General features: G+C 35.0%; 3 protein-coding genes across 4 annotated transcripts; 1 reads left to right on the top strand and 2 right to left on the bottom strand.

Annotated features, from left to right (window-relative positions):
- Nucleotides 1-3: 3 nt before the first annotated feature.
- On the bottom strand, nt 4-8,973 carry LOC117164443 (heat shock 70 kDa protein cognate 4). The gene is given in 4 exon segments (XM_076625123.1): nt 4-516; nt 518-1,907; nt 3,276-3,489; nt 8,730-8,973. Coding segments are annotated over 3 exon segments (1,833 nt in total). The 5' UTR covers nt 3,481-3,489; nt 8,730-8,973; the 3' UTR covers nt 4-278.
- Nucleotides 8,974-9,096: 123 nt separating this feature from the next.
- On the top strand, nt 9,097-13,489 carry Mlh1 (DNA mismatch repair ATPase Mlh1). Of its 2 annotated transcripts, XM_033347481.2 has the most exons (9): nt 9,097-10,245; nt 10,318-10,381; nt 10,448-10,647; nt 10,717-10,945; nt 11,022-11,223; nt 11,301-12,498; nt 12,572-12,635; nt 12,692-12,890; nt 12,956-13,489. In XM_033347481.2, the coding sequence occupies exons 1-9, from the start codon at nt 10,133-10,135 to the stop codon at nt 13,246-13,248; spliced, it is 2,562 nt and encodes an 853-aa protein (XP_033203372.1). In that variant the 5' UTR covers nt 9,097-10,132; the 3' UTR covers nt 13,249-13,489. The 2 variants fall into 2 exon arrangements, with proteins under 2 accessions (XP_033203372.1, XP_033203373.1); XM_033347482.2 differs by lacking the exon at nt 10,318-10,381.
- A 24-nt stretch (nt 13,490-13,513) lies between these two features.
- Nucleotides 13,514-15,088, bottom strand: Roe1 (grpE protein homolog, mitochondrial Roe1). The gene is made up of 4 exons (XM_033347501.2): nt 14,852-15,088; nt 14,055-14,481; nt 13,889-13,972; nt 13,514-13,815 (listed from the first exon to the last, which is right to left on the bottom strand). The coding sequence occupies exons 1-4, from the start codon at nt 14,938-14,940 to the stop codon at nt 13,708-13,710; spliced, it is 708 nt and encodes a 235-aa protein (XP_033203392.1). The 5' UTR covers nt 14,941-15,088; the 3' UTR covers nt 13,514-13,707.
- Nucleotides 15,089-15,181: the final 93 nt, after the last annotated feature.

The raw sequence follows: 15,181 nt of genomic DNA, 5'->3' as shown, positions 1-15,181 counted from the left end.
AAATACATTACGAGTTTTCAATACTTTTCTTACAACAAAATATAGTCTCTGATTTCAAAACATAAATATTTCTATGATAAATAAATATGAGAATCGATGTACAAAGCGATATTGAAATAAATAAGATGAAACATAGAAAGATGTTCAGTTCAGTAGACAGTGTGTTGCATTTAGTCAACTTCTTCGATGGCTGGTTCTCGAGCACCCGCGCTAGGGAACCCATCCATCAGGTGCGGCCCCACCTTAATGCAATTAACTATAAGTAACTATAAAAAGAATTAACTACTAAGTAATATAACAATAGAATTGCAGATGGCTTCCAATTCTTTTTGTTTATCGGCGAATTTTTCCTTTGCCGATTGATTCGCATACAACCATAAAATTACTTCGTTCCATTTATTGATAACCTCCTGCTTGTTAGACGAATCGCTCTTATCTTTGATCTTCTTATCCTCCATTATTGTACTCTTCATGTTCAAACAGTAGAACGTCAAGGAATTTTTGCCAGCAATCCTATTGATCTTGATCTACCTTACAGTACATTTCCATTTTCTCCACCATACTGTTGATGGCTTCCTCCGATCGTTCTTGTTTCCTGACGGCAATTTTGTGCTCCTTTCCAGTTGATTTCTCAATGGCAGAAATGGTCAGAATACCGCTTGCATCGATGTCAAATATTATTTGAATCTGGGGTACGCCCCTAGGTGCAAGTGGAATGCCAGTAAGCTCAAACTTGCCGACACTATTATTATCTATAGTCATAGCTCTGTCTCCATCGCATACATGAATCAGGACATCAGGTTGATTATCGGAATACGTTGTGTAGGTTTTCGTTTCTTTTATTGGTATCCTCTTGTACTTCTCGATCACGGGTATCATGACACCACAAGCTCCTTCTATACCCAAAGGTAGGTTAATGATATCCACTAGCGATAAACGTTGAAGTACTTCCGACTTATCACCGAGCAAAATAGCAGCCTGTACAGCTGCGCCATAAGCAACAGCTTCGTCAGGATTGATCGATTTGTTGATTTCTGTGTAATCGCAACATATGTGATCTTGAAGTAATTTCTGAATCTTTGGTATTCTGCTAGATCCGCCGACTAGAACAAACTGGTCGAGATGGTATAGATTCTTCACAGCTAACGTAGCTATATTCAATATCCTTGTGAATAGATCCTCGCAAAGTTCTTCGAATTGCTCTCTGGTGATGTCTACGTAGAAATCAATGCCCTCGAAGAGAGAATCTATTTCGATCCTGGCTTCCGTTGATGAACTCAAAATTCTCTTCGCCTTCTCACACGCGGTTCTTAATCGATTAAGAACCTTGATGTTCTCGTCTGTCCTTATTCTTAAGTCTCTCCTGTAGTTCATCCTGATAGTTTTAACGAAATAATTCACCATTCTGTCATTGAAGTCTTCTCCGCCGAGATGACTATCGCCTACTGTATTTATGACTTGGAAATTACCATTCATAATGGTAACAACGGAAGCATCGAAGGTGCTACCTCCTAAGTCAATGATCAACGCGAACCTCTTTTCTGTGTCCTGTCTGTATAAACCATGAGCTATCGCCACCGCTGTTGATTCGTTCATTAGTCTCAAAACGTTTAGACCTGCAATTACTGCTGCATCTTTGGTGGCTTGTCTCTGAGAGATACTGAAGTTTGCTGGAACAGTAACAACAGCGTCGGTAACAGTCTTCCCTAAATACGCTTCTGCTGTCTGCTTCATCTTCTTAAGCACCATCGAAGATATTTCTTCAGGGAAGAATGTCTTTATTGTACCCTTGTATAAAGCCCTAATCTTTGCTTTACCTTTATCACTTACCACCACAAAGGGCCAGTATCTGCTGTCTGTCTGTACCGTCTTATCATAGTAGCCACGGCCGATCAGTCTCTTCGTGTCTGTTTAATAGAACATATTACAACGTAATAATATATTACAAATAAAGATGGATTATAGAAATGTTTAAATGATATGTTAATAAAGGTAAGGAATGTGAACAATTTATAGAAATAATGAGGTATATAATTACATGTTATTTCTGTTAGTATCTATACTTCTTCGTGATGATCATTCCCATTAAACAGAATCAACACTCACGAAATATTTTATGAACACAAAAAAGAAATAATATTTCAGATATATGTAAAATAAAAGCATAAAGTAGTAATGTAGTTTCAGTCACGCGATAGTGCAGTGCGCAAAGGTATTCGGTATTACATTTCGTATGGTAAAAAGAAAACAAATACAGATATGAATGAATGTAGTACGTCTAATGATGAAAAAATAATGAATGTAGTGCACCTAATAATGATATATTTATATAAACGAAAAACAACAATTAATACCTGAAACTGGCGTATCAAAAACAAAAACTACAGAAACAAAGATATTCTGTCTGTATATTGTTAACGCTGTTATAAGACGTTGTAAGGGCAAAAGAAGTGTGAAGCAAGACAAATGAAAAAGATCATTTAGTTCAAACAGTGAGCGAATGAGTCAGTAGAGTGAACCACAATAGTGGCGCGTCGTAATGTAAGATGACATCCGCGAAGGCCACTATAGTGGCGCATCGTACCTAAGAGGTTAAGGGAGAAAGACGAATTAATAGGCAGTCGTTAACTGAGAGTCGAGTTGTGAAAAGTTAGTTAGTTGCGAGTCAAAAGTTGTGTCGGCAGAGTTGAGTCAAGAGAGAGTTTCCGAGTTGTTGTGAGTTGTGAATTATCAATTTAGTTGTATTAGTTATATCACATTACTGTATTTATTTCACGCTAAATAACCATCGTTTCCTGTTTAATCCATTGTAAATACATCCATCTATCAATAAACTTATCATATAGGATAGAAATCATTTGAAATCCTAATTTCTAATATTTCTGAATAAATAATCCTATAATACGGTAATACAGATCAAAGAGCTAAAATAGGAAATAATGCAAATTCCGGAAATTATTCATAGCTCTCAATACAAATAGGCAAGGAAAAACAAAATTATGTCTTTCATCCCATCCTACGATAACTCTAAAAACATAAACTAAATTTTTCTAGCATTTACATCCATCATGATATCAAGTGTGAAATTTGTATCTTCTTTCGTTTAAAAGGTCATTCCTTCTTTTTTGGCACTTACGTCGTTTGCCATTGAAACTCGACAATTATTATGATTAAATGAAAAAATATATATGAGAATTCAAAAATGGAAACTACACAATTAAGAGACGAGGATTAGAAGAAATTGATGTAGTAAATTCTGGATTGGTTTTATTTACCAAAGATAGTACTAAACGGGTTCGTCTCGATCTGATCTTCGGCTGCTTCGCCGATCAGTATTTTTTCGTTTGTAAAGGCGACACAACTCGGTGTCGTTCGATTTCCCTGATCATTTGGAATGATCTTGACTTCTCCATGTTGGAAGACACTGACGCAGGAATATGTGGTGCCCAAGTCAATTCCAATTGCGGGAACTTCCGACATATTTTATCACTGCAAAAAATAAAATTTAAAAAATAGATTATCCCTTTGGGTACGAGTGTCGGCAAATAGCTACCCGGCCTATTCACAGTAGTATAAATAGTAGTATAAGTATAATATAAGTAGAATAAATTCACTTATAAAGTGGCTCGCGCAAGTCTATTTTTCTAAGCGATAATCTTATGCGTATTTACACATAATACGCGTATCTATGCAAGGGTATACTAAACTAAACAGTATTACGTTTCTTGTGAAAAGAAAATTAGAGATCTTAGCGATGAAGTCTTATCTTCCGTTTAATGTAACTCACGATGTGTGATGATGGCAGAGTCAGAACGAATTTCAGTCTCTCAATGGCACTATCAGATGAATAGTCTTTTATATATTTTATACATTTTATATATTATTATTATTTATTTATTATTGCTTAGTCCGTGCCTTTCGGCTTTGGACGAACTTTCGGTTTTACGTCTCTTATGTCTATTTCTCTTCTTATATGTCTACCTCCCCTCTTTTCCACTCTATTCTATTGCACTACCTTACTTATTCTATCTCTAAAAACTAAAACTAGAAACTACAAATTAGCAACTAATGATTAAAAACTATTGCAACTTTGGTCTTTAGCCTCCTTGCTGCACATCCTTCCTGTCGTTTGCCCTTCTCTTCTCTATTATTGCTTTCAGTTCTGTTAAACCTTCTCCAGTCTCATTTAGCGTTTTCCTATGTCCTTTGGTCCTCCCGTTATTTCACATTCTTCTATTACATGTCTCACGTCTTCTTTCCTTCTACATAGACTGCATCTTTTTTCTCCCTCTTTTTTCCAGTATTCTCTTGCTTTGGTCTCGTTTCCACATCTGAATCTTGCCAGTATTCTTCTGTTCTTCCACTTCATCCTTCCTTCCAAGTACTTTGGTAATTTTTCTTTGGCTATATTTCTGTAGTGTATATTATACTTTAGTTACTTTAGTTATCATTTTCCCCCTCTCTTCTGCGTCTTTCTTTCTTCTTTCTTCTATAATTTGATCTGCCGGCATCCTTTCTTGTTCCTCTCCTGCTTCTATCTGTGTCCTTCCCTTTCTCACCTCTTCCAGTCCTTTCTTTCTCTTTCTTGCCCTTTTCCCTTCATGACCATTTCCCCAGTTTCTCTCTTTTTCCTTTATACACTCCTTTACTAATTCCTTTTTTGATTCTAGGGCTTTCTCTTCATACCTTGCTGTTCTTTTTAATGCTTTTTCTTTTATTTCTATTATCTTGCATTCCTCTAACAATATATAATTTGGTGTTGGCATATCTAAGCCTAATATCCATTTCACATATCTTCTTTATACTCTATCCAGTCTTTCTTCCATGTTCCAGCCCCATACCTCTGCTCCAAACAGCGCCACGCTCTCTACCAGTGCTCCAAACATCTTCATTCTCCTTTTGTAGTCCTGTTTGAATATTTTTTCTCCCACACTCCATGTTTTCTTCATTGCTATTGCTGCTCTCTTTTTCCTGTCTTGTATGTGCTTCTCATCACTGCCGTTTTTCTGTAGTATGTACCCTAGGTATCTTATCTCGTCCACTTCTTCTAATTCTTATTCTCCCCATTTCCACTTTCTTTGTCTCCTTTTGTTCCTTCTTTTTTCAAAGACTACTATTTTGATCTTTTCCGTGCTCAGTTCTAATTCGACTTCCTTTAAAAATTGTTTGAACTTCTTTAACATTTCTTTTAGCTCCTCTTCCCTATCCGCCATCAGCACAATATCGTCTGCATATGTTAGTGACCATACCTTTCTTTCTCCTACCAGTTCTTCTTCCAGTCCTGCCACGTATATATTTGTGGCGGCACTCAACAGCAAATACCACCATTCGACACTAACTAGTAGGCAGCGCAGTGGTTAGCGCCTTAGGTTACGAACGTTCGGGACCCGATTCAAATCCCGGGGACCGGAGTCCGATTTTTCTTCTACGCATCAAAAACGTAAGAAAATCAGTAGTACCCCATCAGCAGCGACATCTATGGCCAGCATCCTACAATTATCACGGACAACACTTACACCTCAAATTGGTGACCCCGACGTGATCGACAGCGAAATAGAGGTGTGTGTGACCGTGATAGCGCTACCCGAGACTTCGATCATCGCGAATCTAAGACTATGGCAATCTGGATCTACCGCTACGACGCACACGGAACGGCCCTCCTCTTCAGCAAAACTCGACGCCTCACCGCCGACCCACACAAGCAGGTGACTAGATACGAGACGATGACCAAGTCAGGAGTGATGTAGCCATTGCAAAGTTCATGGGCATCACCACCAGCACGTCATACTAAAAAGAGGAACAGAGGCCTACGACCGTACGCGGAACGCTCCGCATCGTACCGACAGGTATCCACCGCCAAATCGAGAACAACGCGCAACATCTACACGGGCTTGACAGCAATCGGTTGACGCTTTGCCACGCAAAGAAGAAACGTTATCACTGGTAAGGGGGTACTGTGGCGGCACTCAACAGTAAATACCACCATTCGACACTAACTAGTGTCGGACGACGGCGCGCAGTGAATTAGCGCCTTAGGTTACGAACATTCGGGGCCCGGGTTCGAATCCCGGCAACCGGAGTCCGATTTTTCTTCTACGCATCAAAAATGAAAGAAAAACAGCAGTACCCCCATCAGTGACATCTACAGCCAGCAGCTACAAGTATCACGGCCATCACCTATTATATGCCTCAGCTGTATCCATTAGCGTTACTCCTCTGCAGCTCTTCGCTACTCTCTTGTCCCCCTTCTTGTATATCGGACATATTACTTCCTTTTTCCAATCTTCTGGCATCCCCTCCCCATTGCATATTTTCCTTAATAACTCCCATAACGCCTCCCCCATTTCCTTCGGTACATGCTTCATTTTCTAACCCGTTTTCCCCCGTTGCTTTCTTTTTCTTCAAATTTCTTAGCTGGTATATCGCCTCTTCCTTCTCTATATTATCTTCTCTCTCCTCCATTATTTTCTCTTCCTCTCCATGACCCCCCCCCCCGTTTTTCTGCCCTCTTTGTGCTCTGTCCCTTCTAAAATTTCCATAAAGTGATTTCTCTACTCTTCTTCGCTTATATCCTCATCTATACCTTTTCTACTTGTTCTGTATCTATTTATGTATTTCCACGCTTCTTGTTCTGTTTTTATCTTCTTTATTTTCTCCATTTCTTCTTCTTCGTGTCTTTCCTTTCTTTGTTTGCTCCACTGTTTAAATGCCTTTTTTTGCTCTATGAGCGCTTCTCTGCTGCATTTTCCTTTCATAAACTTTGTCATCTTCCTTCTCATCTCTCTTTTCCTTTCTTTCCACTCCTTGTCGCACCATGCTTTCTCTCCCATGCCCCATTTCCTTATCTTCACTTTCTTCTTTGGCACTGCTTCGTTTATCTTCTTTTTGATTTCTGACTACATTTCCTCTACTGTTCTTCCATTGCAGGTCCAGTCTTTACATTCCTCCAAGTATTTTTCCACACTTTCGTTTGTCCATTCCCTTTTCTCTTTCTCTTCTTCTTCTTTTTCCTCATTTGCTTGTAGTTCCGGCCCCCCTATTTCTATTTCTAACGGCATGTGGTCTGACTCTGCCAATTCATCATGCCAATTATCTTTTCTGTCGCCTCCTGGTTGTCAATCACATGATCCTGGTTGTCATCTATCACAGAGTTTCCTCTTTTCCTATATGTCCACTCCTCTCCTTCTTTATCTCTTCCATTGACTATCATCCAGCTCTTTCTTCCAGGTACTTTAGCAGAGTTCTTCCTTCCATGTGTATTGTCTTGTCCTTTGATCGCTTGTTTTTTTCTTTCCTCAGATCCTCGTTTATCGGCCCTCCCCCTTCTCCCGTTCTTGCATTCCAGTCTCCGCTGATGATCATCACTTCCTCTTCTCTTCCTTCTACTCTTTCTTCTATTTCTTTCCTTGTCCCTTTTGTGTCTTGATTATAAACTACTATTATCCTATATGTCTTATCATTGTATACTATTTTTCTTTTCACTATACTATCACTTATTTCTTTGTATTCTATTTCTCTCAGTTCCTTATTTATACCTGTTATTATTCTCCCCTTTACTCTTCCTTTTTTCCTTACTCTCATTGCTGCTCTGCATTTCCAGTTGAATTCTTTGGGTAGTCTATATTTTAGTTTTTCCCAATTGTCTTCCTCTATCCATGTTTCCGTGAATCCGATCACGTCGAATGTCTTCAAATATTCCCTCACCTCCTTGTCCTTACTTATTAACCTTGCTACGTTCCAGAAGCACATTTTCATCGCCTTTGTAGTCTCCCCCCTTTTTCCATTTTTCATTTTTCTTCCCCTCTCTTTCTTTCTTCCTCCAGCCTCTCTTCATTTTCATTCCACCTGTACCATCTGTTTTCTATCTTTAGCTTCTTATATCCAATCCTTACATATTCGCCCTTTTCCCTTCTTACTCTGGCTATTCTTCTTATTTGTTGCTGTATCTCCCTTCCTTTTCTTGTCAGGTCGTCATCTATGTATATTCCCTTTTCCAATTTGCTTTTCTCCTTCATTACCCTTATTTTTTCCTCCATTGATTTCATCATCGCTACTATTATTGTGTTTTTGTCCCCCACCCTTATCATATGTATTCTTTCTACTTCTGCCCCTATTTTCATTTTTTCCCTTATGAACTCCTTTACTGTCCCTTCATTGCTTTCTTCGTTCCAGTTTACTCCTTTGATTACTATGTTCCTTCTTCTTTTCTCTCTCTCTGCTCTGTCCCTCTCCTCCTCGATTCTTCTAATTCTGCCCAATAGGTCCTTCTTTTCCCTTTCCCGCTCTTCTCTCTCTCTCTCTCTCTCTCTGGCTCTCTTTCTCTCTCCCTCTCTCTCTCTCACTTCTTCCCCTTTCCTCTTTCATTTCCCTCTTCATCTCCTCCACTTGTTTTTCGAATATCCGTTTTATTTCCTTTATCATTGCCTCAAATCCTCTTTCCATTTTCTCTATTTTTTTCATCATTACTTCCATTTCTCTCTACCTGGTTGATGTCTCTTTTTCTGAGAAGCTGTATTTATCCAATGTGTTTTTGAAATCTGCCTTATCTCCCGCTTTACCCGCATTCCTTGGTCTTCCTCTGTTTGACGCCATCTGTCGTTTCCGTACCTTACTTTATTTGCCGCGCTTTTGACTTCCTAACCTCTTCTCCTCTAGTTTTTCTAATTTGTATCTCTCTCTCGTTCCTGACTTCTTTTCGCTTTTCTTTCACTTTCTCCTCGTATGCTCACCCTTTATTTTCCCTTCTTCGTTCCTTCACATTTCCCTTTTTCCACAGGGTCCGCGTGTTACCCTTGCCCCGAAACAAACCGAAAGTCCTACATTTTATATAAACACCTTATACACCATGCCTAAAAGATCCAGAGAGGACATGTTCGTAGTGATGATTACATGATAGTAGTGATGATGAATGACATCAATGAATATTTGGACGGGGTCGGCAAAGCAGACCAAAGCAGACAAACATACTATTTTATGCGAAAGTCCTAGAAATGATTGCAAAAATTATTTTTTTTTGGGCTTGAGAATATCAACCATAAATTCTTACTTATTAATATAACGCAAACCAGGAGAAACAGAATAAAAACAAAATAACGCATTTGCAATACGAACGTCGCTTGCTAAATCAATTAGTTGGAGATTTTCGTGACATTATCCCGAGAATACTTCATGAACTTCTGGAATGTTCCAACCAGAAAATTAAAGATGGAAAAAAAGAATCAAGATACTACTGTGCTACTTATTCAGCTAAACTGGCCTTGCATATAGGCGACTGCTTCGAAAGATACTATCATACCCTGCAAGAATATAAAATATGTCATAAATAAACATAGCAAAACTAAATATGTTTTCTTGGATCTTGACAAAAAATTTTGTTGTATTTGAATAAAGTTTTAGTTTTTAGGGTTATATTCGCAAAAAAAAACAATCCAAGGAATTTTGAGATATATCGATGCTTCATAGACATGGTGAAACTTCAACGTGATGTTTCTGTCGTTAGCCACTTTCAACATGTTTCGAACATAAATTTACGCGATTGATTGTTACGAAAAATTCACTAGACAAACACTAAATAAATAAACACACTGTCACCATGTATTCAGACACTTACCTTTCGTGTCATTCATTTCGTGTATATAACAATAAATCATAGTTGTATGATCATTTGCACTGAGCGCAATATTCACTGTTCGCTTGCTAAACAGCTCAGCATGCATAGCGGACTTTTAATACACTCAATTTCGCGTTTCAATAAGTTTCCATAGATGATCAACTGCGCACATCCATTGGCTCCGAATTCTGTACGCATCCAAAACACCTATAAATATATCAAAACGAGGCATAAAGTAGCGGGAGAAAGTACTGATATACTTGCTAATTTAAATTCAAAAGTTCGGCACGAAGACCGACTTACACAAATCGTGTAATATGTACAATACACTCTTATTATAAGTAAAAAATACATGCTTTCTGAGACTAGACTTTGTATTTTCATTTCTTATTATTACAAATATAGTTATATTGTATAATACACAACATAATTATTATGCATATACTATGGTGTAAATTAGAGCAATACTTGACTCCTGTTTCTCGAGGTTTTGATACAAATCTAAAAACAGCGTGATTAAAAATGGATGGAGCGGGAAAGATAAAGAGATTAGACAAAATTGTAGTGAATAGAATCGCAGCTGGTGAAGTAATACAAAGACCAGCAAATGCATTAAAAGAATTAATGGAAAACAGGTTAGATATTTGAATCACAATTGTTGTATGTATGTCTTTTACACTGCACACTTTATATTACAAATGTTTCAGTCTTGATGCAAAAGCAACTAATATACAAATTATTGCTAAAGAAGGCGGATTAAAATTATTACAGGTATTTTCTCCAACTATTCAAGTAGGAAAGTTATTATTACAACTAAATATTCATTATTAATCACAGATTCAAGACAATGGAACAGGTATTAGAAAAGAAGACATGGAAATTGTTTGTGAAAGATTTACAACAAGTAAATTACAAGCATTTGAAGATCTTCAGGCAATATCGACTTTTGGATTTCGTGGTGAAGCTTTGGCGAGCATTAGTCATATATCACTTTTAACAATTACAACAAAAACTGCAGATGAGAAATGTGCTTATAAGTATGTTTAATTATATAAAGTGTTATGAAATCTGAGCAAATATTTTTAACAATATCATTTTCATATTAGAGCATCATATGTTGATAGTAAGCTAAAAGCACCACCTAAATTATGCGCTGGAAACCAAGGCACTACAATATTAATTGAGAATTTGTTTTATAATGTTTCAACAAGAAGGAAGGCTTTTTCTAATCCAAACGAAGAATTCAATAAAATTTCAGATGTAGTTACAAAATATGCAATACATAATCCTACTGTAGGGTTCACATTAAAGAAACATGGTGAAGTCACACCTCAGGTATTTTACTATGTAAAAATAGTCACACAATTGAAGCTATTATTTATAAATATATAAACATGTTTCTAACATTTAGATTCGAACACCACATAATTCAAGTAAGATGAACAATATAAGAATACTTTATGGCAATCCTGTTTTTCGTGAATTATTAGAAGTGGAACTTACAGATGATACTTATAGATTTAAAATGCATGCTTTGGTAACAAATCCAAATTACACAAGCAAGAGGATGATATTTCTTTTATTCATTAATAACAGATTAGTAGAATCATCCTGTAAGTTTTAAAGTATTAGATTTTAGACAAGAAGATTTTATACATAAAGATGATATTTTATAATTACCTTATTTCAGCTATTCGAAAAATGCTAGAAGAAATCTATACATTTTATATTCCAAAAAAGACCCACCCATGGTGTTATATATCTTTAGAAATTGATCCGCAAAATGTTGATGTTAATGTACATCCAACAAAACATGAAGTTAAATTTCTCCACGAAAATTCTATTATTGAAAGAATGAAACTCGCTTTAGATGAGAAACTGTCTGGGAATAGTGCTTCTAAAACATTTTATGTACAAGCGCGGTTGCCAAAAACAGATATTACAAAAGAAGTTTTGAAAGAGATTTTGCCAGAATATGAGAAAGATAAAGATGATAGAACAAAAAAAATTCGTCCTCAAGAAATGATCAGAACTGATGCATCTGATCAAAAATTGGACAAATTCAATTTTACCATTCATACCGCAATGGAATATGCTAGAAACAATGATGATATTGATTTCAAAGATACTAAAGTTGAAGATACTAATAGTAATGACGAGAAAGATGTAAATAAAATACAGCGCCCGATATCAGATGTAAATGATACTAAAGAAAAGGATATCTCCACGCATGTTATACCAAAAGCAACAGAAAAATCGGATACTCCGTGGAGTAATATCATAGATGATACAAGTCCACTTGCGTCAGATTCTGCAGTATTTGATGAATCTAATTTAGATTCATCTACTGCAAATATTAACAAAGAACAGTATGGATCAAATGGCGTGCAAGATATTTTAGAAATGACAAATGAAGAAATTGATCAAAATATAGCAGATGACTCTACGAAAGAAAAATGTATCGACGTTATTGCAGATAAAGCACGTAAACAAGTGTATAAATACTTTGGAAATAAAAGTATTAAATTAGAAGAACAAAAGACAGATAAAAATAGTATAGATAAAGAAATAAGAAACGACGAACCTGAAGAGTGCAATAAACCCAACGAGACGAAAATTATTACTGAACAAATACTAAAAGAAACCGATGACAATAAGAATGGTGACAAAGAAAGTTCATATGAATTTAAATCCTATTCAATAAACAATTTTAGAAGAGAAGTAAAATTAACGAGTGTATTGAAATTACGTAAAGAAGTAGAAGACGCATGTCACGATGGTTTGAAACATATTTTATCAGAATTAACTTTTGTTGGTTGTATCGATCAGTCTTCTGCTTTAGTTCAAAGTGGAGTCAATTTGTATCTTTGCAATACGCAAAAATTAGCGTAAGTGTCCATAAAATATTCATAATATATATAAAAAATCAAGCTTGATTAAGAACATTTTTGTTACATCTAGGGAGGAACTATTTTATGAAATTATGCTCTATGATTTTGCAAATTACGGAGTCATCAAATTTTCGGTATGTACATCGACAAAGAACATTATTATTATATTGCAAGTTACACTTATTTGCAGGAGGCACTTCCTTTATATGATATAGCTATGTTAGGATTAGAGACTAAAGAAGCTGGATGGTCAGAGGAAGATGGACCAAAAGAGGAATTAGCTACAAGTGTTAAAGAATTGTTATTGGAGAAAGCTGATATGTTAAAAGAGTATTATTCTATTGTTATAGATAAAAAGGGGAATTTAAAATCTTTACCAGTATTATTAGGTAAATACATTTTAATAAACTACCTTTAGAATCCAATACAAGATTATCTTTTGTTTTCTTTTCAGAAAAATATTTTCCATCTGTGAGTGGTCTTCCTCTCTATATATTACGTTTAGCTACTGAAGTAGAGTGGTCGTCGGAACAACCATGCTTTCGAACCATTTGTAGGGAAACAGCAAAATATTATAGTCAAATGAGTCCTATACATGATACTCATGAATGGAAGTACATTACAGAACATGTTCTATATGGTGCAATTAAGGAGAGTTTTCTTCCTCCTAAACATTTTGCACATGATTCAACAATATTACAAATAGCCAATTTGCCTGACTTGTATAAAGTTTTTGAAAGATGTTAGATGTTCAGGATAAAACTGAAGTATTATAAAAAGTAAAGGTCTTTTATTTCATTAAAAATTCAATATTGTAATATTTTTTATATTTATACTACAATGCTCTATTTATTTTTATAGATTTTATAATAAATTTCCCACTAAATTAAATATTATTCTTCTATGCTATAATAGAATGCAATATAGTATAATAAAAGAAATGATATTTAAATACGTATATCTATTTGGCAATCAAAAAACATAAAAATTCAGATTCATATTACACTCTCTCTTAAATCTAACAGAATAAGAACAAGTTTATTTTTCATAAAATTAGTTCCAATTTTTTTTTATATCAGTTGTATGACATTCATGTTTTGATGTGTTACATTTTAATTTTAATTACAATATATACGTGCCAACACTTTATTCACGGATCGCTCTTATGAGATTATATCTAATTTCCATTTAATTAACAATCATGAATTATCCTTTGGCAACACCAACTAATGCTGGTCTTACTACTCGTTCATGTAATTTATAGCCCAATTTAGATACAACTACTATTGTTCCTGGTTCTTTGCCTTCAACTTCCTATGTGAAAAAGATATAATCCTTATTAATTTAATACACAATAATCTATATAAATAAAACAAAAAAATTTTACCTGTTGAAATAGTGCTTCGTGTTGATTAGGATCAAACTTTTCATTCAGTGGATTTAATGATATTAAACCATGCTTTTTAAATACCTATACAAATACATTTCAAAGGAATAATTTAGTGTATTATTTAGTATATGAAAATGTAGTTGAATTATATTTTCTTATTTACTTTATGTAACTGTGCCTCTGTCATCTTTAAACCTTCATATAATGTTTTTAAATGTGGATTTTTTTCTGTAAGTTCATCCTTTGGTACACTTTCTGTAGCCTTGCCTAAAATATCAGCTACTTCTAAGAGATCCTTACAAAATCCTTGGATGCCAAATATTTTTGCATCTTCAATTTGTCTAGTTAGTCTAGTTCTAAGATTTTCTCCATCAGCAAGCGCTCGTTTGTATTTATCTTCTAATTCATTTTTATGAGCTTTAAGATCCAATAATTCCTTATTAATGAGATCAATATCTGCTTTCAATTTCTTTTCAGTTTCTGTAAGTTCCAATTGTGAAGATTGTGGTTCTCCCCTTTCTGATTGTTGCTCTTCTGTAATAGTACTATACTCTTGCCTTTGCCAAGAAACTTGTGATGGTTGAGTTAACCTTCAAATCATGAACAAAATCTTTAAGACATCAATGCTTTCTTCTTCAAAAAGAATAACTTAGCATAAAGTATTATTAATACTTATAACACTTATTTATTAACATATTTTTTATTATAAAGAATTATTCAAATCTCTTACTAGTAACATAACCAATTAACTACGTAAGGTTTCATTTAAATATATAACAGCTTTAAAAAATATATGATCATCTTTATTAAATATATTACAATTTTACTTTAAAAAAATTGTATAATAATAAAGTAATGGATAAACACTATGTAGCAATCTAACCTCTATATGTACGTTGAAATATAAGTTCAATGAGTCGCATATTTTAACATAACGAACTATAATATTCGGAATCTTACCTAAGTAAAATGTTCTTATTTAAATTGTGCAAACTATCAATCGTGACACGAGTAAATCTCGCTGCAACCGGTACCATGAACGATGCCATAATTCTCAATTTCACGAAAATTGGTAAATGATGAAATACAACGATCCTCGTGCTTTCTCAGTGGTTCTCAAACATTTCTTGCAACATATAAGAATCGCGATAAGGAACTATAAACTGTAACCATCAAATATTTTAGTGTATTACGTAAAACGTAATGTACTATGTATCAAAATTCCAATTATAAATGCTCAATAAGTTCACACAGTTTTTAAGATTAGAAATTAAATTCGTTCGTTATAAC

This window comes from Bombus vancouverensis, chromosome 15 (genome assembly GCF_051014615.1).
Source record: "Bombus vancouverensis nearcticus chromosome 15, iyBomVanc1_principal, whole genome shotgun sequence".
Lineage (NCBI taxonomy): Eukaryota > Metazoa > Arthropoda > Insecta > Hymenoptera > Apidae > Bombus > Bombus vancouverensis.
This window is presented reverse-complemented; position numbering and strand designations above follow the sequence as displayed.

Bases quoted from the DNA above. Each gene is read 5' to 3' on its own strand.
- Mlh1 (XM_033347481.2), top strand. From the start codon at position 10,133: ATGGATGGAGCGGGAAAGATAAAGAGATTAGACAAAATTGTAGTGAAT. The intron at 10,648-10,716 runs GTATGTTTAATT...TTTTCATATTAG, and splicing joins GATGAGAAATGTGCTTATAA to AGCATCATATGTTGATAGTA. The intron at 11,224-11,300 runs GTAAGTTTTAAA...ACCTTATTTCAG, and splicing joins CAGATTAGTAGAATCATCCT to CTATTCGAAAAATGCTAGAA.
- Roe1 (XM_033347501.2), bottom strand. From the start codon at position 14,940: ATGGCATCGTTCATGGTACCGGTTGCAGCGAGATTTACTCGTGTCACG. The intron at 14,482-14,851 runs GTAAGATTCCGA...CATGATTTGAAG, and splicing joins AATAAGAACATTTTACTTAG to GTTAACTCAACCATCACAAG. The intron at 13,973-14,054 runs GTAAATAAGAAA...GTATTTGTATAG, and splicing joins CAGAGGCACAGTTACATAAA to GTATTTAAAAAGCATGGTTT.